This window comes from Camelina sativa, chromosome 16 (genome assembly GCF_030686135.1).
Source record: "Camelina sativa cultivar CO46 ecotype springtype chromosome 16, ASM3068613v1".
In the NCBI taxonomy this organism is placed as follows: Eukaryota; Viridiplantae; Streptophyta; class Magnoliopsida; order Brassicales; family Brassicaceae; genus Camelina; species Camelina sativa.
In genome coordinates, this window is record NC_141895.1 from 5,869,863 (window position 1) to 5,895,703 (window position 25,841).

Consider the following 25,841-nt stretch of genomic DNA (forward strand, 5'->3'; position numbering starts at 1 on the left):
ACTTCTCCACTACTTGCCAAAAGAGCTTTTTCATGGTATAACTTTCCGCTACTTGCCAAAAGAACTTTTTCATGTCACCTTGATGGGGAAATATCTTCTTTAGGTTCCCATAGATGTGTCTAGCACACATTCTATGTTCAACATAAGGTAACTCTCTTTCCACTGCATTCAATAAACCCTGTAAAAGCAAAACAAAGATATATTTTAGTTAAACCATACATATCATTTTACATGTTCTAAAGCCTAGTACGGGTTGTAGATATACCTTTTGCCTATCAGATATGATAGTAAACCCTTGACCCTCCTGTAGATTGAAATCAACCTTCAACTTTTCTAGGAACCATACCCAATTGTCTTCATTTTCTATATCAACAACGGCCCAAGCCATGGGATACATTCCATTGTTAGCATCCCTCCCCACAGCAGCCAATAATTGTCCCTTTAGTGTGCATTTCATAAAACAACCATCCACTCCAAAGATAGGATGACACCACATAGACCACATCTTTCGAATGGCAACAAAACACACATAGAATCTATGGAAGATCTCTGATCCATCATCATCAAACACTACTGTTGACTCAGGGTTAGATCTAGCAAAATATCAAAATGAAAACCTAGTTAACAGATTGGAAAACACTTGTTAAATTTAAAATTTCAGTAATGAAAGAAGAACTTACTGAAGAAGTGCTAAGCGGTAATCTTTCAGCCTAGAAAATTGCTCCTTGTGCTCACGGTCGATGATCTCTACAGCTTTTTTCTTAGCATTTTTACATTTGTCTATGCTTACTATCAGATTGTAGTTCTTCTCAATCTCATGTTGCATCCATTTTGGTCCATAATCAGGATCAGTTCTGATATCATCCAAAAACATCTTGCAAATCACAGGTGCTTTCAATATCTTACAATAGTTATCATTTGTGCAACTGTTCTGATCTTCAAAAGTTTTCACTTTCCACTTGCCAACGCACTCCTCATAAGAACAATAGATATACCATGTACAAGGCTCTTTAGTCCCACACACAGCCGCTGACTTGTCTTTCCCCCATCTACTTATCTTCTCCTCGTTTGTATCCAACCATATGCTCCTCTTCTTCTTCACCATCAGAGTTAGGAGGTGTGTTATGATAATCGAAATCCTCATCCGCATCAACAAAAGAAGCCACATTTCTTTCAACCCGGATCTCTTCTTCACATGGCTCAGATGACTCGATATCATTAGGATGCTCTGTTGAGTTCACCAAAAAAACATTCATCACTCCAGTGCATCTGCCCGCATCACACATCCTCTTAAAACTCAAATCCGCAGACCTCAATCTCTTTCTTTCATTATGCTCTTCAAAAGGGTACTTATACCACATGTTTTGGCCATATAATCCCTCCCCCAACTCCGCCGACAACTTGATGAAAAACTCTTCTGGTTTACATTCTATAGCTATGTCTTTACCATTGAGATATGCAACATCTCCTACATGATTCTTCACCCAATACCCTCCAAAATTCACAACGAATGTCACATGATCCGGATTGCTATCAACAAAAAAAATTATACAAAGTTTCAAACACTCAAGCATTTAATCAAACACTTAGTGTGCAGTAAACAAATACGACTCTTTAAACATAAAACTTCAAATTATTGTCTCCAAATATCTACATTATGCAACTATTAAACAAAAACAAGACAAAATACAAGATTTAATACCAAAAATCGAAGCAATGTTTGTGATTTACGAACTAAAAATACCTCATTTTCACTTCTGTAGAAATGATTATGAGTAATGCTAACAACTCCTTCGATTCACGCCTTGTTTCCTCTACACTTATCTCTCGCAATTAACTTCAATCCTCGTTCTCCATTTTCGCCTTCGCAGAGAAAGAGAAAGAGAAAGAGAGAAACGAATCGTGAAATCAAAAAAAAAAAAAAAAAAACCCTAATTGAAGTTTTTTCCCCAAATCAAAACGACGTCGTTTTGAGTTTCATTCCAAAAACTCTTGCCACATCATTGCTTATGTGTCATATGAATCACTCATATTTAACAGTTGACTAACAGTGTTTGTGTCAATGTAGTATTATCGATAACGCTTCAAAGTCTGGGTAGTAATTTTGAATTTTATTAGAGTTCAGGTTGGATAATACACTTCTCTCTTGTTCAGGTAGAAATATACACTTTACAAATAGTACGGGTAGAAATATACCCTTTTCCCCCTCTATTCCACCTAACCATACGACCTCTTGTTGCTAAGCAGCCTTGTACTGCCCGTCACATACAAAAAGTAAAATTTGGTGTTGGAACCATACGCTGTTGTGCCATGCTACAGAGGGGGGATGAATGTCGAATGTGGTTCCATGTGTCTTTGGTGGAGAATTTAAGATGGAAAGTTTTGTTCTTTCCCCGCCACAAAACAAGATCAGGTTGCTCTGTTGTTTAGGTACTGATGAGCGCATATCTCTATTTCATCGTCGTTCTTTACTTCCTATTGGGCTTTCTTTTATTGTACTTTTACTTAGGCTTGACTGTCTTTAGGTCGGTTCTTTATTCTATTCGGTTTAAGGTTTCTTTGTTTCATATTGCCTCTATATAAAGGCTTCTTTGTAGTTTGAACACAACAGCTTTATTATTGAATCAAACAGATCTTTAAGCTTCTTATCTCTTCTTGGATTTTGGCAATTCTTAAGAATCAACGAGCTAAAGACACCCGTATGTTCGTCATTCACGACAAATCAACGAACACAAGGTTTTATCCTTGTTATGCTGCGCCAATGTTGGTATCAGAGCTAAAGACGAGTCATCCGAAGTTGTGATTTCCAGAAATCATGCCAGCATGTAACGTCAAGAACGGTGAGGACGGGCAGTTCAACAAATGGGCGGAGCTTCGTTGCACCTTTGTATCAATGCAAGAAAACATTTAGGCAACAACTACGTAATCAATCCATATCTTGGCTGAAACAGTCCTCAACAATCAATTTCCAAAACAAAAACTGGAATATGAGACTTCGGTGGAGAGTCGTGACAACCCTTTTGCTCGTGAGAGAGAGCAACACCCCAAATGTCGTGAGGGTCGTGATCAAGGTGTTCAGGAACGAGAGGCGCATTGTTAGGAGGATGAAGATAGGCAATGGGAGTCAGGCTTTAAGCTTGATATGCCAGAATTCCATGGCGGTGTTCGCAAGGAAGAGCTGTTAGATTGGCTTGTCTCTGTTGAAGAACTGATAGAATTCAAGAAGGTTCCCTACAAGAGGAAGGTTGCCTTGGTGGCTACTAAATTTCAAGCTCAAACTGCGGCTTGGTGGATGTGATTGAAAGCCACACGCACACTGTCAGGAAAAAACGAAATTATGATATGGGATAAATTGCAGAAGCATATGAAGCACATGTTTCTTCCACAAAATTATGATCGTACCATGTATAGAAGGCTGCAGAATCTTCGTCAAGGGACATGGTCTGTTGATGAGTACACATATGAGTTTTATCTATTGATAACAAGGAACATTATTTTTGATAGTGAGCTGGGTCTATCGTTTCTTTAGAGGATTGCGGCAGCAAATTCAGAATGCATTGGTCCAGTTTGATCCCACAACCATAGCAGAGGCACATCGTCGTGATTTAGCGTTTGAGCAGCAATTCAAGGTCACCTCTTCTTGGAATGCTACTAATCATAACCGAACGACGGGAACAACCACCAGCGAGGAGAGCAAAAAAACGAAACAGCCACATGAGGTGGTGGTTTCGTCTAATGATCCTAAAGCTGCGGGAGAGCCGCAAAATTTATGTTGTTCTTCTTGTCCTAATGCGTTGTGGTATTTCACTTGTGGAGATTCGGTTCATCTGATGATGGCTTGTCCTTAGAAGAATAGGCGTGGCATGTTAATTGATGATGTTAAGTGGGACGACTATGAGACTGGTTCAGAGGAAAGGGAGAATGAGAAGCTACTTGAAGATCAGAATGAAGATGGCCATGGTAACTTGTTGGGCATGCAAGTTTGTTTAGCTCCTGCCGTTAGTGAACTGTGGTTACGCACTAACATTTTTCATTCTAGTTGCACGGTCAAGGGAAAGGTTTGTTGTATTTGAATGATTCGGGTAGTTGTCGCAATGTGGTGTCTAAGGAGGCATGTTGGAAACTTGGACTGACCCGTGAGAGCCACCCTACTCCTTGTACGTTGACTTGGCTGAAGGAGGCGCAGATATTCGTATCAGTCATCGTGCATTAGTACCTTTGTCTATTGGACAATATTACAAAGACAAAATCTTTTGCAATATTTGTACTTATTGATGTTAGTCATATCCTATTGTCCATGGCAGTATACTGAGATGTGTCCCATAATGGGAAAACCAATGTTCATAGCTTCGTGTGTCCTCATAACTTTGAACAACCTGTGCGTGCGCTTGAGCCAGCTACGGGAGCTTTGAGTGTGTTGTTTTTTTCATTGACTACGTTTGTGAGTGAAAGTAAGGACATGTGGTTTACGGTTATTCTTGTGTCTACGGATACTCCGATTGTCTTTTCGCCTACCGTCGGAGCTTGGGTGACCGACTTGTTGACTGAGTTTGATGATGTCTTTCCCCTTGAGCTACCTTGAGGGCTTCCACCGCTTTGGGATATTCAGCATCAAATCAACATGGTTCCTGGAGTAGCACTGCCAAACCACCCTCACTATAGAACAGGTCTCCAAGAGAATGAAGAGCTGCATCGTTAAGTGGAAGCGTTAGTGGCTAAAAGACATGTTCCTGAGAGTCCTACGCGCCTAGTACATTCATGCAGGTTATGAATCAAACGCTGCATCCATTTGTTGGGAAGTTTCTAGTGGTCTATTTCGACGATATTATGATCTTTAGTTCTTTTTTGGGGGAACATCAAGGTTACTTACGAAAAATTTTGGAGGTATTGCATCGTGAAACTTTTTTGTGGCTCGACAAAAATGTGAGCTAGGCGTTGATCATGTGGTGTTGGCGCCGGGGTTATGCGGTGTCGGCTATGTGGTGTCGGCGTCGGGGTTGTCCATGGATTTGGTTAAGCTCCATTAACAAATTGTATGAAAGATTCCAAGATCGTATGGACAGAGGCTGCTCGAGAACATTTGATGAAACTAAGCGCCGACTTACTTCTGTCTCGGGATGGGATCGACTGATCTGCAACATAATTAAACGTGCAGACGCCCGCAGTAAACAACCGGGATCGATGTAAGGAGGATACTTAACAACATAATTAAACTTCGTACCTGTTCCTGAAAATACTTAACACCTGATGTGATTTAAGCGTAATAAATCCTAAAACAAAACCAAAATCCTAAGACAAATAAAAGTTAAAGGGTAAGCCAGCACAAACCCCATGGGTTACCTCCCATAAGCGCTTGTTTGAATTCGTTAGCTTGACTATGATTTCAGGTGTCAAGTGATGGGAGAATGAGAACTTGTATCAAAACAAGCTCTCCAATTCGTCAGCTTAAGCTCTAGAACCTTTTTCAGTATACCATCCACTGCTTCTTGGCCTTTCGCTCTAAATTCCGGAGTGAAGATGGCTTTATCTTTAGAGAAAGGCCAAGATATTCCTTTACACTTCACCTTATACTCAATGGTGTCTCCAACATATTTATGGGTTATCAAGGTTATGTGAAGATCTCTTATCACTCTTTTTATCTTTGGCTTTGTCTCTCTTCTTAACCTTCTTAGACCTCTTCACTATCCAGGGATTCGTTGACCTCATTCTTATCACCACTCTCTCCCATTATCATGACATCCACCTTCTTCTCATTTTCTACAGTTAGACAAGAGCCATGTCGTATAACTTCCTTTGTAGTGATTGTGTTGTAGAAGACTTTATCATCAATGTTAGAGAAAGTTATCCTCTTATTAGGCAAGTCAACAACTGCTCCTACTGTTCCTATGAAAGGTCTCCCAAGAATCAAAGGCATAACAGAACCACTGCTCATATCCACAACATGAAAATCTGTAGCAACCAAGCAACTCCCAACTCGCACATCAAAATTGTTAATGAAGCACTGTGGAGTCGTGGTGACAGCATTTGCGAACTTGAGAGAGACCTTATAAGCCTTCATATCATCAATCCCCAACCTCTATGCAACAGCCTTAGACATGAGGTTCACACTGGATCCAGTGTCACAAAGGGAATCCTCAAAGTTCACTCCTAAGATGGAGCATAGAACAACAAATTTTCAAAGATGGAGCATGAATGTTCTTCTCTTGAGCCAAGAAAGTCTTAATATCATCCAAATCCTTTTCTCCAGTCACAACATCACTGTAAATCTTATTAAACAAAGAGATATGCTTAACTGCCTCTGTAAAGGGAATATCAGCAATGAAGTCACTCATAACTTTTTTGTACCGAGCAAACTTCTTTTCATCCAGAGGTTTCTTCTCATGTCTTGGAAATGGAATTTTAGGACGGTAAGGTGGTGGTTCTACATAAGCATGCTTGACATCTCCAGCTTTCTCACATGTAACAGTAACAAACAAGTCAGAGAATACCTCAACACCTCCCATTTCAGCCTTAGAAAAAGCAGCATGTGACGTGACCGGTTGGTATCCAGCATAGACTGGTCGATCTATGATGCAAGATGGCTTGTGTGTGGTGGTGGATGAGACCGGTCGGTCCCAAGTAAACCGTTCGATCATGTGTCTTGATTCTGCACCTGCTTCATCTGCTCGCCAGATTGATCTATCTTCACTGTATTGTCCATAACTTTCGATTGCACCATTGGATCTTCTTCAAAACACTTGGAGATAACAGATAACATCTTCATGAAGCTTGTATCCAAGATGGAGAAAGATCTAACGGTGAAAAGTCCTTTGTCGTAGGCTAAGATTATGACGCTTCAACTGGTCTTTTAGCTCCAAATGCATGTTTTCGTCCCAAAATGTCCAGTTTCTTTCCAGAGCAACCTAAAACCTGTAAAGACTCACAAAGGACTAAATAGACTCTAATATCACACTTTGATTCAATAAAAGTTTCAAAACAAATGTAAAACCCATAGTTAAGATACTATAAAACACAGACACATCAATAATAGACGTGAGCATCTCTTGATCTGTGCGAGAATAATGAAAACAAAACAACTCTTTAGCTCATTTACCGTGACCCCCTCATAGTATTTTGGATCCAATTGAAAAAAACTTGCAAAAATACCGTGACGCCCTCATTCAACTCTTGATTTGTGCGAGAATAATGAAAACACAACAACTCTTTAGCTCTTTTACTGTGACCCCCTCATAGTATTTTGGATCCAATTGAGAAAAAAACTCGCGAATATACCTCTCAGCAAAAATACCCCTCAGCCTCAATCTTAATGTTATCCCCCTGAACCACAATACCATCTCTACAATCAATCTATCTATTTGTGTTCGTAGCTTTCCGATATTCTACAGCGTGATGAAACAATTTTTTCTTGTCACCGACCTTCAACCAAAGTAACTTCGATCTTTGCTTCAAGTATTTTTCCTCAAGACCGGCCACATGATCCCACCAAAGGCAAGCCTCATTTTCTTCTTCCATTAATTGAAGGGTAGGGTTAGACATGTTCTCTTCTTGTTTCTTACAAAGGATTTCCAAAGCTTCTTTAGATCTTTTTACTAAAAAATGAATACACACTTTAGCCAAAGATCTAACCTTTAATTTCTTTGTAAATGGAAACAACGTCAGAGTAGACAAGAATAGAGGTTTATGTTTCCCTCCAATAGTTATCAACCAACGGTTTAAACTCCTCCATCTTAGTAAGTACATTAACAAATTTGAAAGGTTTTTGCTTGTGTATGACAGCCCCTTCCCCAATGTTTAGCTGTATACGACAACGCAAATGATCAAAAAAGTACTCGGACTCAAACACACTATAAGCATGCGGAAAGACCCGTACCCAACTATCATTTACCAGGACCCAATCCAGCTTCTTCATCATAGGGTCAGTATCCCTTGTATTCCATCACGTGTATAACAGTTCGTGAAAATCCATATCTGTAACCAGACAACAGTTGACAACCTTTTGAAAATCACGAATACCACTTGAGACCCCCAGATTATCATCCACCCTCAAATGTTCATCCATATATAAGGTCTCATTAAAATCACCCATTTATCAACCACTGTTTGCTTTTTATAATGGGAGTATTAGAATGGTCTTTCAACTCCTGCCAGAAAATCTTTCATTGTTCTCCGAGATTAAAAGCATATACAAAATAAAAGAAAAACTCTTCGGTTTGATCATCTAACTTCACAAGGCTGGCTAATCGTACAGAGCAGACTCGAAAATCTAAACCTTATTATTATGATTTAGATTGATAAAATTATATTAAAAAAATGTCATTATAGTATTGGTTAGATATCATCACTATGAGTATCTTACCTTAGGGATGCTATTATAATCAATTTGGCATTGCTGCCGTCAGTTTTATCATATAAGCAACAACGATAATCACGAGGCGTAGTTATCTCTATAGAACTATTTATAATCAGTTTGGACCAAACGTTTTAAGTTAAATATAATTTTGGACCTCTGCACATTCCACTTTCAGACACGCGTCTCTAATAAACACCCAAACTAAAAGTATTTTTCCTCCGCCCACCTGTTAGTTACAGAATGTTTTGATGTTTTATTGAAGCTACGAATATTCTAAAAGAAAACCGACATCTAAACTTAGTGTGGGGGGGGGGGGGGGGGGGTGAACCTTTCTGCTATGATCTCTAGGGTTGACCCTAGAAGATTGAGTAGAGAAGTTTGATACTGTCTTATACGCAGTTTTTGATTCACGAGGTAACTAAGGTCATACATAAATCTCAGGTTTCACCCCTCGATTCTTAACCTCCGTCCCAGCAATGCATGTAGCCAACGGACTTTGAGCCTCGGTGTTTGTTTTGAGAGTGTCCTTTTCCCTCATAGTCTCCTCCAAGGTTTACTCCTCATCTAAACCATCATCACCATCCTTGTCCCCAAAACGGCATACAGATTTGATATAATAGAAACTTAACCAAATTGTAAACCAAAATGTCTCTTTCACGGACTATGGCTTTACTTTTCCGGAGTAACCCAAGGCTGCTCCCCATGCTCTTAACTTGAAGCAGCAGAAGCCGATGGTGCACGACCCTTTGTCTCATTTACAATCCCAGTGTCTACCCTCGCCTCTGCTTCGCCCACCAATGGGACAACAAAAACAGGCGACGTATTATCTTTACCTTTCTTTGCATCAACTTCTTTTGGCGATGAAACTGGGTTTTGCTGATTCGTCTTACTCTCAGAAGAGTGACAAGTGGCACTTAAATGTCCCGATTTTTTACAGCAGCTACATCATGGAGACACCCAACGGCTGGTGGCGTAGGGTTCAAGTCACGAAACGGGAAAGTGTGTTCATCGAACTGAACATGGCAGGAGACGTACACGCGGCCAGTCGGTATATATAGACAATAATAAGCACTTTGAGTTGTAGAATAGCCAAGAAAGACACACCGTTGGGATCGGTCTGCAAGTTTGTGTGGAGCATACGGCCTTAGCCAAGGAAAACATAGACAGCCGAAGATACGGAGCTTCTCATAGTGCGGTGCCACATTAAACAGCTTCTGAAAGGGTGATTGCATGTCAAGAACCGGAGTTGGAAGTCTGTTGATCAAGAACACAGCAGTGGCAAAGGCATATGGCCAATACTCTTTAGGAACCGAGGCAATGGTGAGAAGTGTTAGTCCCGTCTCCACAATATGACATGCTTCCTCTCAGAGATGCCATTGTGTTTAGGAGTGTGAGAAGGTGATGTAAGGTGAGAGATGCCGTGAGTCGAAAGAAAGCTTCGTAAGGCCACAAACTCTCCCCCATTATCTGTAAAGAGAGTACCAATGCGGGTTTGGAAGCGGTTCTCAACAAGAGCTTTGTAGGCGGTAAAGACATTGTGGACATCGGATTTTCGTTTAAGTGGATATAACCAAGTGTATCTGGTGAAATGGTCTACAAGAATAAGGTAATATTTGAAATTGTCTTGAGAAAGTATTGGTGAGGTCCAAACATCAGAATATATGTATTCAAGTGGGCGAGTAGAGGTGATTGTAGTGTTTGAGAAAGGAAGTTTATGAGTTTTATTACTGAGACTATCAACAAGACATAGGTGTTTGAGTAGAAGAAGCAACAGGTAAAGAAAACTTTGAAAGAACATTATTAATCTTCTAAATATCTATATTAATTATAGAATAATATATATATGGATATTTAAAATAGTTTAATTCTGTTTGGTTATAAGGATAGTAGAGAAAATTAACTAAATTTGTTTGGATATAAATATAAGCATTAAATGATATTAAATGCAAAAACTTTCCAAAAAAATATTTTTGAGCAAAAACTACTGCAAAAATACTAATATAAATATCATATACCAACAATTAATATATGTTTATAAATACTATGTATAGAGAATGCTTTAGGCCTCCATAATTCTAGGACCGGCCGTGAGGGTGACCCACAGTGGGATTGATTTCATTACTGATTGTGTGTCCTCCCTAAAAAGAGTCCACTTAGAGACTATCATAGGTATATCGATGATACTCCACATTCATCGATTAAGAACGTGATGTGAACTGCATAAACATCGATCAGAGAAGTCTTATCCCCTAAACACAAAATTTTTGTTCACGGTCATATGAATTTCCCCCACATGTGGAGCTTTCGTATTCAGAAACTTCCCTATCAAAAAATCTTCCCAAAGAGAAATCCACCTTTAGAGCCCCATCATTAAGAATTCCCCACAAACACTTCTTTTAATGTTACAACTTTCTTCTGATGTAATATTCCGACAACACTGTTCATAACCAAGTTGATAATACTGTTCATCTGAGAGAAGATACTATTCATCAACGATATAATAAACCATTTTGTAATTTCCCAAAAGGGGGTTTGACCAACATTTAAAGGCGCCAAGTAGTGTAATCCACTAATGTCAAAAAGGAAGCATGTATGTGAAGTTATAAACATGTAATACCAAAAACTAATACGATGACTTCGGATCAAGTTGGGGCCTTCACTTACCAAGTCTAGAGTCAACGGTTTATTAATTACGTACGCTATGAATGGAAATACATCTAAGTGCGTATTTTATAAAAAATTTAGAAAATATGCATGATGTCACTAATCACACATTTACTTAATAATTTACATTTTTCAAAAAAAGTTTAAAATAACCACTATATCCCTATATAAGTAAAAGAAAAGTACAAAATCGACAATGAGTCGGGTCAAAATTAGAAAATTACTCGAAATCAACCAAACTGGATTCGGGTCAGAAATATTTGTTTCGTTTATAATGAGTTATCGGGTTAGAATCTGAAAAATATATTTAAATTTTGCAATATTTATTTAAATTATACTCCAAAGGAAACCTAAACAAACATTTCAAAAAAAAAAAAACCATATTAATTACGAGAATATTGGTTTTCCTATTTTTTAGGAAACCCATATATATAAATTTTTTTAATAAAATCATATTTGTTATTTATAAAATAGCATATTTCTTATATGACTAAAGTTATTAATAACTAATAAAGAAAAAATGTAAATTTTACTACTAAATAATTTAATAAAAATCTTTAATTTTTTTGAAAAGAGAATATTTTTTAAAACAAACTTTAAAAATTTACAAAAATAATATTGAGTTTGTTATAAAATTATCTATGTAATTCTAATAAAGTACATAATAATGATAATGTAATTTATCTACACCATCAAATAGAAAATAATTTAATTATACAAACTAACCAAAATAAAATGAAATTTTCAGTTACACGTAATAGTTTACAAAATCATATCACAATAGTTATTATATTTGCAAATATAATCTTAATCTTAATAAATATGTGGAAAAAAATTCTTAATCATAAATATAGATTTCAATTTTTTTGGAAATTGAGCATATACCTCGAATCTATATTTAAACATTTGATTCACAAATATATTACTATTAAGATCATATTTATGAAAATGTTAATTAATCCTAAATATTGAAACCGACTTTATTTATCCTATAAATATAGAAGTCGACTAACATATTCACTCCTCACTAATCATTAAAACTTTTCTATTTTTATTGATATTTTTAACTTATGTCGAAACAATCACTGTTGCATGGTTTCAAACAAGATATACATGTTTCTTGAATTACTTCAATGAAACATATGGTGCTTTTTTGAATCCTCTTTATTTGATAGCAATGATTTGCTCATGTGTCAATCTGTTAGTTTTTATATAAAGACCAATTTTTTTTTCTTTGGTCATGATTTGATGATAGATTGTGTTTAACTAGGATACAAAAATAAATTGGAATGTATCCAAAAATAATATGAATTTATAAAAAAATAAAAATTTGAATGTAGCTTTTGTTTTTATGTGCTTCAATTTGACAAATAAACAAATTTCACGACCATATATTTTAATGCCTTTTAACATATTTTTCAAAAATTTGAAGAACAGATACTTTCTTTTGCATGAAAGGGAGAGAAAAATACATGTTGGCTGAGATAAAATAATTGTTGGTAGAAGAGAGAGATTTGATATATAAGCTCATTGAGATTTGATTATACTAAAATTTATATGTTGTATATGTCTGCAAATATTCCCCTGCGCTGTAGCGCTGGTGAGATCCTAGTGTTTTTTAAGAAGAGTATCACTCAATATACCATATTTCTTCGTCCAAAAACCAATTAAAATAATATAAAATTTGTATCGTAAATAACTTTTTACCAATCAAATATTATTGTATATTAAACTTATTTGTCTTTTACGTACAATAGTTAAACCATACCGCATTATCAAATTATTTATCACATACAACCAAATTATTTATCACATATAATTATTTATCAAATTATTAGTGTAATCCATTAATGTCAAAAAAAAGCATCAATGTGAAGTTATTAGAATAAATAGAAATAATACCAAAAACTAATTAATAATAATGACTTTGGATGAAGTTGGGGCTTTCACTTCCACCCTTAGCCAACAACGGTTTATTTTACCAATTCCTTCACCCTTAAATCATCAACAAGTTGGCCAAATGTCTCCAAATTATAGATTATCATATATAGCAACATGCAAATAAATGCATTGTTTACTACACAACTACATGGGTAATGCAGGCTAACATTTACCACAAAAACACGTCACGGATGATCATAATTATTTTACATAAAATATAAATACAAATTGAAACATGAACGTTTGCCCGACATATATATGATGAAGATGTTAAAAACAGAGCAGAAAACAAACATTTGAACTCTTCTTGTCCCAATACCATTACAATTTGTGAACAACTTTAATCTTCTTTTTTTCAAAACCACTTAGAATTCTTTTTGCAAAATCGACCAGATGTGAATTTGGATGGAACACAACAATGTCGTTAATACAAACCCTTTCTACTATTTATTTACTATTGTTGAAAGGGTTAATACAAACCCTTTCAACAATAGTAAATATATATATAATATTATATGCTAACCCTTTCTACTATTTATTTTGTTGCTTTCCCTTTCACGTTTGTATATATATGGTCATAATCGCGCTGATAGGTTGCATTAAAATTGCTATAATATCATCAATCACATTTAAAAATATATATATTTGAATGGGAATAAAAATCACTTGGTAAAATCAACCGTTGACCCAAAGACAAAAATAGAATTTAATTACAACGAAACCAAAACTATGCCTTATAAAGGTAAAAGAAACTGTCCAAAACAAAAAGTTCATTGGTAAACATAACATCAAAATTTGCTTAACTCACACAAGTCATGTATCTTACGTCTTAAGTCATTTGGTTTCCGTACAAAAAATCACCATGAAATCAAAATATTCATTTGTCAAGACAACACAAATCATGAAATCACCATGAATTCAAAATATTCATCCTCTCCCTCTTTCTCTCTCATTATAGACAATGGGATGCACGATTATAAGTAGTTAAAAAAAAAAAAAAGATATCATTTAACAAAAAAAAAGGGGAAAAAAAGACCTATGGCTTTGTTTGCCCCCATAAAAAAGATAAAAAAAAGACCTTTGAATTCTTCTTACCCCAAAAGCTCTTATAAATATTATGCGCTAACCTACCAAACTAAGACCGACAAAAGCGAAATCATCTTCGTCTTGTTTACCACTCTGATCAATCATTTCCATATATACACAAACGACAAAACTCAAATCAAATAATAGAATGGTTGCCTCAGTTTCCCTATTTGCCTCTCTTGCACCATACTTAGTCTCAGCATTACTTCTATTCCTTCTGCTCGAGCAACTCTCTTACCATGTCAAAAAAAGAAACCTCCCTGGCCCCCTCTTCGTCACCCCAATCATTGGAAACGTCATTGCACTCCTCCGTGACCCAACTTCCTTCTGGAACAAGCAATCTGCGATGGCAAACACTTCCGTTGGCCTCTCCACCAACTACCTCATTGGAAAGTTTATTATCTACATTAAAGATGCAAAGCTTTCCAATATAATCTTCTCCAACATTCGTCCCGATGCTTTCCAACTTATTGGTCATCCATTCGGCAAGAAGATCTTCGGTGAACACAGCCTTATCTTTATGTTTGGCGAGGATCATAAGTCCGTTCGTCGTCAAGTCGCTCCTAACTTCACCCGTACGCCACTCTCCATGTACTCTTCCTTACAGCAAACAGTTATCATGCGTCATTTACGGCAGTGGGAGGAAAGTTTTTCCCGTGGATCTCGGCCAGTTTCGATGCGACAACTCATCCGTGAACTCAACCTCGAGACTTCTCAGACGGTTTTTGTCGGACCATACCTCGACAAGGAAGTCAAGAACTCGATCCGTGATGATTACAATCTATTCAACCAAGGAACAATGGCACTCCCAATCGACCTCCCAGGGTTCGCGTTCGGCGAGGCTCGTAAGGCGGTATCGAGACTAGTGAACACAATGGTTGTTTGCACGAGAAAATCAAAAGCCAAGATGGCCACAGGAGAGAATCCAACATGCCTAGTCGATTTCTGGACGCATTCGATCGCTGCGCAGAATCCGCCGCTTCCTCACTCCGTAGACGAGGAGATTAGTTGTGTGGTCGTTGATTTTCTGTTTGCAGCACAGGACGCATCCACATCATCACTCCTCTGGGCAGTGGTGCTTCTTGAGTCGGAGCCAGAAGTGCTAAGAAGAGTCAGGGAGGAAGTCGCAAGTTTTTGGTCGCCTGAGTCCAATGAGTTGATCACAGCCGATCAGCTCGTGGAGATGAAGTTCACGCGGACTGTGGCGCGTGAGGTCCTTAGATACCGACCACCAGCAAGTATGGTTCCACACGTTGCTGTTAGTGACTTCCCTCTCACGGAATCGTACACAATACCTAAAGGTACAGTTGTGTTTCCTTCCCTTTTTGATGCCTCGTTTCAAGGGTTTACTGAACCAGACCGGTTTGATCCTGACCGGTTTAACGAGACAAGGCAAGAGGATCAGGTATTCAAACGCAATTTTTTGACTTTTGGAATTGGCTCGCACCAGTGCGTAGGCCAGCGTTACGCGCTGAACCACCTCGTTCTCTTCATTGCCATGTTCACGTCGGTGTTCGATTTCAAGAGGGCCCGATCGGAGGGCTGCGATGATATTGTGCATATCCCAACGATGTCACCCAAAGATGGGGGCATGGTTTTCTTGTCTAGCCGCGCCGGTGTCTCTCCTTGAATTACTTTGGTACAAGTCATCGTCGGTGTATATTCTATATCGCTTTTCATGATGTGGCCTAAGTGTCATTCAGTTTGAGAGGAGACGTCACGTCATTGTGTTGCCATGTCTTCACCATCTATGTATGTTGTTGTTTTTTCTTTGTCCCAATGATGTTATATTATAGTAACTTATTTCTTTTTTTTTTTTTTTTTTTTTTTTTTTTTTTTTTATAGTAACTTATTTCATAAGTTTCAGTTTCATTAATAAGAAAACACCCGCCTATTTACCCGAATATAATAAAAATATATGAAATCTTAAATGATATTCTAAATATTCTAAGCTATAAATATAAGAAAAAGAAATACATGTTGACGATATCTTACCCAATATGAATATTTATATCTTTAAAATATATGTCTTTAAACTTAACGACATCGCGAAGCATGGCTACTATATAAAAAAATAACCAAGTAGATTAAAATAATTTCAGGTGACTGTGTTACGCTACTCAGTTGACAATAAAATAAAAAATAATAATAAAATAAAAAGATCCACCTTAGATCTCTCGAGATATATCCCACGTTGAAAGAAATGTAATTTCTGGGCAATATACAATGTATATTATACATAATACGAGGTAATTTTCTTCTTTTTAGTTAGTTTTTAGATGTGAGTTAGACTCATTATTATTATGGTATTAAGGCACAATCTACATATACTCAACCCAATTTATAATTGGTTCAGCTTAATAATTGGCTCATCGATTCGTGCCTGAACATACTGATACTGAGATCAAAAGATCTTAATTATGAAAAAAATATAAAAGGAAAAAGTACAGTGAAAACAAAAGGGACATTCAATTATTTTCATATTGATATTGTGGAAGTGAAAAACATAAGGAATCTTTCAAAATGAAGAGAACTAAGAGAAATGAACCAAAACCGTAAAACAAAAAAAATTAACAAAGATTGAAAAATTTAACAAAGATTGAACATGCCATAGCACAAAGAAACAAATAATCCAGTTCACGGATACACCATAAAGTATTTTCTAGAGATATAATTTATAAATACTCTGTGTATTTAGTTTAGTATTCGATCTCGTTTGGATATATTTTTTTCATATATATTTTATATAATTTATTTTTTGTTTTAAATAAAAAATAAAAGATAAAACAAAACAAATAGAGTAGTGGCATGTGTGAGATAAGTCTCTCCCCAATTTTCTTTTGGTTTTTTCAGAATATATTCTTTTATTAGTGGCATGTGTGAGATAATTTATTTTCTTTGGGTTTTTTCAGAATATATGATCTCATCTCTCAACTTTTTCATTATTGTTGTTTTTAATATTGCTGAGAATCTGACTGAGAAACCCTCAATACACATGATCTTAGATACAAAACCAGGAATTTTGAACCAACTTTAATCTGTGAAAACCAATATAGAACAAAAATATATTGAGCACAAAAAAATATAATTTTGATGACAACATTCGCATGAAATTCATCGGAATAATGCATATTCCAACAAATTTTTGTTTGACAACAAGTTGTAATTGAGAAAATCCAAAGAGTCAAAAATTCCTCAAAAAATCTCGACAAAATATTTCTTTTGATTATCTCTCGAAAACATTGTCGAAATGATGTCGACATTTTTTTGACATACTTTCGACTAATTTTTTCGAAGAAATGAAATTAGTTACCGGTCCAAAACTCTGTTTGGACATAGTTATCGCTTGCTTTTTAAAGCACGTCTAAAGTGAAAAACCAGTCCACATATCAAGTGGATCCCACATTGAACGATTCCTTGTTTGTAGCTCATTATTCTCTATAATCTTTGTTTATTGTCTTCGTAATTTGTAAATCCTTTTTGGATATTGTTACTTTAGAAAAACATTCTACACATTAGATTTTATCTTGTAGTACACCACGGGTCTATTATATTGTTGATATGATATTATAATAGTTTTGAGGTGCTTGTACATAGTGAATTGCATATATATATATATATATATTGTTAACGGTTGTATGTAGGGTTTTGTAGAAATTCTTTATTTGCAAATTGAGAATAGACATTTTATGATTTGGTTAGTTATGATTTAGGAATGAATGATATGACATATTCTTATTATGATTCTCAATTGATATTATTGGATTAATAGTGTACATTTAAAGCTAATAAGATCTTACCACATATGTAATCGTTTATTAAACAAATTAGATATTTCCTAAGATGTATTCATCTTGAATTAGTTGCTATATCATAGGGATGTGATTACATAATTTGTGTTATCAATTCTTTTTGTCAAACTCGGCCCTAGAAATCCGATATGCAAATTAGATCTTTCCTAAGATAAAATAGGCATTTAATTGGCAATAATTGGCATTAATTGGATGTGAATAATTACGCTATGGATTAATAACGGGCCCAAAATATTCGGCAATCTTAAGGTGGATCCGGATAATTAAATCGATTATAATTTTAGTTAAAAACCAGACCCGAAGTTGGCAAAAAGTAATGGCACCCTATTGTACTCCAAAAATGTATTCCGAGCTCTATATGTGGATATACTTGTTTGGTTACAAATATAGTAAGACAATTTTTAAAATATATATCCGTTTATAAAAATTCAAATCACATCATCTACTGAAAAAAATCTAAAATTTTATTAACTTTTTGTATTAAATAATAATTAAAATAATGAAATATAAGATTAAATAAAAGTGAAAAGAGAATTATATTTTAATCTAACATATTGATTTAAATTAGGTCGATAGATTATAGGAAATTAATATTATCAAATAAAGAAATAATTGTGTTTGGTTGTAAGAATTGTAGAGAATTTAGTTGAGACTTGTTTGGATACAAAGATAAGAGAGGATGACACAAAAATGTACTTCAAAAATGTTAAGATAGATACACGAGAACACCAAAAGTCGGTTTTATTACCATAAATAAACTTTAGATTAATAAAAGGGAATTCCTGCGTTTTATATTTTCACTAGAGATGGGTATTTTAACAGAACCAACCAAACTCAAATCGACCCAAATCAAACTCAAATATACCCTCAAACCATTTCGTTATGTTTTTTCTCAACCTGAACGGTTTAACTCGATTCAGTTTTGAACTGAGCTGAACTGATAACCCAATGTGTTTATGTTGATTAATATTTATTAGATTTGTAAATATGTAATGTCACGAGTAATACCACGATTGCATTTGCTCCCTCTCGCACACGTTTGATATTTTTTTTTACATTTCTAATGAATTAATTATTATAGAATTGGGTTTAATTGCTTCTAATCCTATGTTCTAAAGCATAAAACTCTACAAGAGATTTCTAATGAATCAATCTATCTTTTTTGTTGTTGTAATTTTTCTCATTATCAGTTACAATCTATTGTCAAAAAAATGGTATAAAGGATTAATAAACAAGACAATGTACTTGATTGTGTGATATCAGACTAGTATGGTTGGTCGAGTTGAAAAGAAAAAAAAATACAGAGGGAGGATGATCACGAGAAGAAAAGTGTAACTAATAATTAAGGAGGAGACATACTAAAAATATGATTGACTAAAAACGGGAATGCATGAAATACAATTGGAAGGAGCCATGACTCATGAGATAGCAAAGGACCCACTAGAATCAGTCAATAACATGTTTATGTCAGACTCTTTCTGACTTCAGATAACATATTTTATGTGATTTCCGATTTAAGTTTTAACAATTTATGCTAGGTTTGAACATAAAACTTGATATGTACAAAAGAAAGTAGTAGTTTTGATTGGTAAATGTTAACTTTAGGTCTATTGTGGGCTTAAATTTCAGATTAATGTAGCTAAAGCCAAAAACCTAACTTCTAAAATTTACTGTGCAGGATGAACATAATGATGCTAACGGACCAGTAGATGTGTCCAAATTGACAGAGTAGATGTGGCAACTATACAGTTGACGAAACAGTATTATCATATCATCGAAATAGTATCCAAAAGAAAATGAACTTTGTGACTTGAAAATATATTTCGGTTACCAATTAATTTCAAACTTATTTTTTATAACTATTTCATTTGGTGTAAATGTGTAATGATTTTATGACAACCTCCCCAACATCTCCACTCCCCGGTCTATAACTATATCAAGTTTATGTACATCTAAATTTAGGTTATGGATAGTGAAGTTATGTATTATCAAATATAATTTATACGCTTAAACTAAATATATATATATATATATATATATATATATATATATATCAAACTGACATATAATTCTGTCATCTCATGCGTATTAAAGTTCTGAGTAGAAGAGTCTCTATAAAGTTTTTAGAAATTTGTGTTCTTTCAAATAAGGGAATGCCAAGCTAGTCTCTTGAAAATTCAATGGGACATATAAGTCGAGTATTGTTAGACTTAGTGTTTGAGATATTCGTTGATAATTATTAGAGATTAAGACGTTGCTTGGAAGATAATATGACACGTTTGAACTTTCATACATATGTACGGTGTGAGTCCTCTGACCACGAGTACACGTACTTGGAGTCTTGGATAAGAAAATAATAGATGGATATTTTCATGTAGTACGAAAGTGATTGGGAGTATAACTCATTACTCATGATATCATGATATATTCTCAAATTTTTTTAATATCAAATTTAACCTAATTTAATAAAACATTCTCGTGACTTCAATTGTAAAATTAGTTTGAATATAAATTATATTTTCGTATTTGTAAAACTCCATTATTGATGAATACTTTCTAAAAATATCTCATGAATACTTTTTAAGTTTTTATTATAAACAATTAAAAATATATATATAAATTATAGGATGGAAAATACATATATATATATATAGATATGAAAATATTTTACTTCTTTTTTTTGTCTTGATTTATTATTTAATAGAAATTATGAGAACTCTTACATAGATTTCTACCGCAGCCCATTTTCTTAGACTCTAAAATATTTTATTTATTAATGATTAAAAATAATATTATTTTTATAGAAAAAAAAACTAATTTAGTTAGCAAGAAGTAAAGAACCAACAATTTTTTAAAAACCACACATTAGTTGAAAATTAATTTTGTGGTTGATTGACTAAGACAACACTTTAAGAGATTTTTTTTTTTGTGCAACCTCATTTCAAGAGATCTATCTTAATCTTTCCTGACTGTATGTATATAATTTGTAAGAAAATTGTCTGACAATGGAAAGAATGATATATAAGAAATGGCTAAAGTAATTTTTTATTCCATCTAACGGAAAAAATTTGGTTGAAACAGATTTTAGCCGTAATACTGTAGGTATCAATCGAAGAAGAAAATTGTTCCGGTTGGTGTAATAAGTTGTGCACATCTTGGTGGGTTAAGGTAATCTAATCTGAATCTGCTTTCATCAACCCTTGGGTCTGGTCCCATACCCCGACAACTAATTATAGCCTTAAAAACAGGGTCCAGCAAGTTATATAGGATTGAATTGTCAAAGACAAAAAGCATGATAAAATTAGATTACCATCAAATATCTAAAATCAATTTTAAGAGTTCATCTTATCCGCTATAAAACAATCAAATATTGGGTATGGAACGAGTTTTCTAAATGTTTCAGTTCTAAATTTTGATATTTAAAAAAAAAAAATCACATTCGCTAATTATATGAACTTTGTTTTTGTGCATATATTAGTGATTATTCATACAGAATTTACGTACACAACTAATTTCATTTTAAACTATGTATAGTAGATTTTGTACATATGAAATATTTAACTTCTAAAAGTATTTGTTCCAATAGTATGTTTTGATTTAAAACTATTCTACTTTTTTACGAAACTGATTTTGAATTTCTATGAATATTTTTGTTTAAAACGATATGATATTCGATTCATTTTTCACCTGTAATTTTTTGTTACTTTTCCAGAATCGAAAAAAGAAAACCTACTCTTTCGGCTCAAACACGTTTTAGACATATAAAGTAAGAAATCAAATCACTCATTCTTTTCGTTTGTCTAATTTTATAATTGTCATAATCAGTAGGTTTACTTTTCATAATTCAATTAAACAAAAATAAAATATCGACCGAATCGGTCTTCCGTCCCTATGACTATATACAATATAGCAAGAGTCTTGACGTATAAAACTAATAGTCCACGAATATACAAAAGTGGTCATGTGTATGTATCTTACTAGTTGATCTAAATTGACCAATGTTAAAATAAAATAAAAACATTAGATATTTTTAGTTAAGTGCAAAGAGCCAAATTCAAAATAAAAATTATATTTTGCTTGAGAGTTGAGACCACAAGTTGACGTAGAGATAGAAAGTGATTGGATCGTGTAGGGTCAAATGATATACCCATACACCACCAAGAAACCTTTTTCTTCTTCTTCTTTTCCTGACTCTACGTTTGGCGACTTATTAGCAGCCGTTCACATCACATTTGTTCCCATCTCACATTTGAAAAATGGGCGAAATGTCTTATATTGGTATAAAAAAAACAATCAAGTTTAGGGAGAATATAACTATAAAAAAAAGGAGAGACAAAGACAAAAAGATGATGGGGGGCTTCCCTTTCATATCAAGTAACCAAATAATAACAACAACAAACCATTTTGGCCAAACTTAATCAAAGAAACAACAAATCCTTCCTTGCATTACACAACTTCGCATCTTTTTTCCTCTCCTTATTTCAATCTCCCCCCTCCCCAACAAAAGATCTACATAAATTCAATCTATATTTTTTACATTCTCACAATTTTACCTCATCATCATCTGTCACTTTCTTCCCTCAACAAGCGCCCAAAATATCGCGACCTGATTCGATCCTCACAATATTGGTTTGTCCATCAGCTCGTTGTCGGCTGCGATCCTTCCCGAGCCACGGCCGGTTATTCTTCCGAACGATCCAATGCTTGATAGTCCCATGAAACTGCTGCTCTCTTCGCCAAGGTTTATTGATCTTCTGTGCTTTCTGAATTTGGAGGAGCTTACATCACCTGCCTCGAGATCAACAACAACAACATCATCTAGGCTTTTGCTCTTTTCGTTGTTGTTGTTATTCTGGGCGACGACTAAACGCGCGATGGTGCTTCTACAGAACGGGCAGACCGGTGGAGTCACAGTTGAGGTTGTTGGGTTCGGTTTGTTGTGACAGCACAGTGCAAGTGTGCATTGTGCACACATTTGGTGTCCACAGTCTTTGACTTCAATCGTGCATACTTGCTCAAAGCAAATACAGCACAGTTCCGTATCACTCACCTATAGACACGTTTTTATACCAAGTTAAAACCCGTTTCATAAACGCAAACAAACAAAGAGCCTCACAAGGGTGTAATATTTACCTCGGACATGTTATCATCTGAAGCAGTGTCGGAGAAAGAGGGTGATGGTAAGGAGTAAGCAGTTCCCTTGAGGATGGTTTTCTCTCTCTCCCGATTAGCATCCATTAAAGCCTGCTCTAATAGGAGTTTCGCCTCGTCATCAAGCTCGCTGATGAACTTTAATGGTGATGGCCAAACGAGAGGCTCTGCAGAGGACGGGTTTAGCAATGCTCCACATGCTCCATGCTTATGCTTCATTGCTACCATATAGGGTATCCTCCTGAAAAAGAGATTTCACGATTCAAGTTAATTATGTTCTGAAAACAAGAACAAGATCTTTCCCGCAAAGTTTAGGCAATAGCCAGGAAAAGAGAAAGTGTATAATATACCCAGAAGCGTCTCTCTGAAGACGATCAGCACCCCAAGCAAGCAATTTTCTGACACAATCAATAGATCCACTTCTAGCTGCCAAATGGAGAGGTGTACTCCCTGGAGAACTGTTTCAACAAAAAACTTAAAAGGATCAGTTCCGACTTCTAACAAATGTTGATTCCAATGTAAAAGTTTGCATGACGAGAGAATCCCTTACCCATATACACTAGTAGATGCACAAACAAGAGAACCACTGTCCAACAACACATTCACACATTCAGGCCGTCTCTGTCGAGAAGCTAGATGCAACGGAGTCGCTCCTTTATCATCTCTTATGTTCACAAACCTCGAATACCCCCTGAAAAAAATGAACATTCTTATTCAAGACTTCGATTGAAAAAACTGATCAAGAATTCAAGGTAAGGTTCACAGACTCACCAATGAACAGCAACGGGACTTGATTGAGCAGCAGAGAGAATCGCTTGAACACAGTTAGCATGTCCATAATATGCAGCGTAATGCAAACATGTTCTTCGATTCACAGAATCAAACATCAATATCTACAGAGACACACCACAAAAATTCTCAAAATCCAAATCCTAATAGCTTAAAAAGGTAAAGAAGAGCATTTGTAGAGAGAAAATGTACATTAGCTCCAACTTCAGTGAGCTTCTTCACACAAGAGATCCTCCCATACATCGCAGCCAACATTAACGGAGTCTACAAGAATCAAAATCACGAACAAACAAAAACAAAAATCAGAAAAAAAAAAAAAAAAAAAAAAAAAAAAAAAAAAAAAAATCATAAAACTACAATCAACTTAGATCAAATGCGAAATCAGAACCTGTTTGTGACGATTCAACAAATCTGGATTCGTAAATCGTTCCAAAAGCAAAGACAAAATCTGCATCAGAGAAATGCATCAGTAACAAACATCAAATCTCCGGGCCTCCGGCGAATCTGAGACAAAAAAAAAACCCACCAGATTCCGGCGAGATCTCGTTATTAACAACTAAAACTAACCTCGATCTGACCATTAGCAGCAGCGACATGAAGAACAGAGTGACGATCATAAGCAGTAGTCTGATTCAACAAACTAGGCTCTGCCGTCATCACACGGCGAACAGTGACGATATCGCCGCACTGTACAGAGGCGAAAATTCCGTGCTCCGGTCTCGTTCCACAGCTCAAACTCTGCCCCATCTCTCTCGAAAGCTTTTTTTTTTCTAATAGAGATACGCACGAACGAAAACGCACCGTAGGAGCTGTGATGGGAGAGGTTTTTTGATTTAGGAGAGGAGGAACAACGACACCGTCTGCCACCGGTGAGGCGCTCCGATGAGAGAAAAAAGCGCCACCGTGACGGGGAACGGTGGTTGTGGTGGTGGTGGTGGTGGTGGGAGGATTTAAGAATGGGAGAAGAGGGAAGTTTCGCATTTATGTACACACATTGATAGGGTCATTTAGGAAGAGAGTAAGAGAAGATATTAATTTTTAAATCTTTTTTTCTTTTTTTTGGTAAAGTGAAGTGTTAAAAAAAAAAAAAAAAAAAAAGAGAGAGAGAGACGACGACGGGCAGTTTTATTTACTTTATTTGAAGTTGCCCGTGTCAGTTTTGTTTACAGTTACTTGAGATTTCGGGCAGCTTGTCAGATATTTTTTTTTTTTTTTTTTTTGCTTTTTTTGTATTAATCTAAATTACATGGATTAAACTGGAATTTTTGTGGGATAATAAGGAAAAAAATTGTTAGAATTTTTCTACAAAAATTAGTCCAAGATCCTATTAAAGTTTATATCAAAACTCAAAACAGTCAAACAGTCATACAGTCACATTATTTATTGTATACACTATCTTAAGGTTGAATGGTATCTAATGAGTCTAAATTTGAAAATATTTATTGATGTTTACATAAATTGTTACTGTAAAAAATTACCTCATGTTTGTATGTGTGTAGTAACAAATACACTAAAATTTAAAAATATTTTTTTATTTATATAAATTGTTATTGTAGCAAAATAACTCAATATGGATGCATAAAAGTATAAAAGCCTAGTTATTATTCTGATTGTTTTATTCCCCCATATTGGATCAGAAACCATTTGTATAATGACTTTTATACTTGATAAAATTTATTTAATTAGACATGAGCTAATTTTCCTTAATTCTTTTTTCATGGCTAAAAATAACTCAGATGAGTTGTGCATTCATTTAAACTATCTCATTCTCACATATTGGTTTTTAGGAGCACTATTCTACCCGTGTTGTGCGAGAGGAGAGTGAGGCCAATTGTAAAAGTGATTTTTTGCTATTAGTAGGATCATAACATGTGACTAAGATTCATAAATAATATACTAGAGATCAACAAACTACCTAACCATACCAACAAAAAAAAAATGCATCGTGAGCATGTGTGGCTCAACCCATAAAATGGTACCGCGAGGAAACCATGTCTCTGACCCACTTCTTAGACTTGTCGGCAATGGAACAACCATTAGGAGCTGAT

General features: G+C 35.3%; 2 protein-coding genes and 1 pseudogene across 2 annotated transcripts; 1 reads left to right on the forward strand and 2 right to left on the reverse strand.

Annotated features, from left to right (window-relative positions):
* Positions 1–676: 676 nt before the first annotated feature.
* LOC147925167 (uncharacterized) lies at positions 677–1,749 on the reverse strand (annotated as a pseudogene).
* Positions 1,750–14,098: 12,349 nt separating this feature from the next.
* LOC104750006 (cytochrome P450 710A3) lies at positions 14,099–15,972 on the forward strand. Its single transcript, XM_087493288.1, has 2 exons — positions 14,099–15,836; positions 15,887–15,972. Exon 1 carries the CDS (start codon positions 14,190–14,192, stop codon positions 15,669–15,671), a length of 1,482 nt encoding a protein of 493 aa, XP_087349414.1. The 5' UTR covers positions 14,099–14,189; the 3' UTR covers positions 15,672–15,836; positions 15,887–15,972.
* Positions 15,973–22,190: 6,218 nt separating this feature from the next.
* LOC104750007 (putative E3 ubiquitin-protein ligase XBAT31) lies at positions 22,191–24,683 on the reverse strand. The gene is made up of 8 exons (XM_010471739.3): positions 24,361–24,683; positions 24,182–24,241; positions 23,986–24,057; positions 23,776–23,897; positions 23,555–23,695; positions 23,355–23,462; positions 22,987–23,245; positions 22,191–22,903 (listed from the first exon to the last, which is right to left on the reverse strand). The coding sequence occupies exons 1-8, from the start codon at positions 24,538–24,540 to the stop codon at positions 22,472–22,474; spliced, it is 1,374 nt and encodes a 457-aa protein (XP_010470041.1). The 5' UTR covers positions 24,541–24,683; the 3' UTR covers positions 22,191–22,471.
* Between the last annotated feature and the right edge of the window lie 1,158 nt (positions 24,684–25,841).

Bases quoted from the DNA above. Each gene is read 5' to 3' on its own strand.
- LOC104750006 (XM_087493288.1), top strand. From the start codon at position 14,190: ATGGTTGCCTCAGTTTCCCTATTTGCCTCTCTTGCACCATACTTAGTC.
- LOC104750007 (XM_010471739.3), bottom strand. From the start codon at position 24,540: ATGGGGCAGAGTTTGAGCTGTGGAACGAGACCGGAGCACGGAATTTTC. The intron at 23,898-23,985 runs GTACATTTTCTC...GTGTCTCTGTAG, and splicing joins TCACTGAAGTTGGAGCTAAT to ATATTGATGTTTGATTCTGT. The intron at 23,463-23,554 runs GTAAGGGATTCT...TTGTTGAAACAG, and splicing joins GCATCTACTAGTGTATATGG to TTCTCCAGGGAGTACACCTC.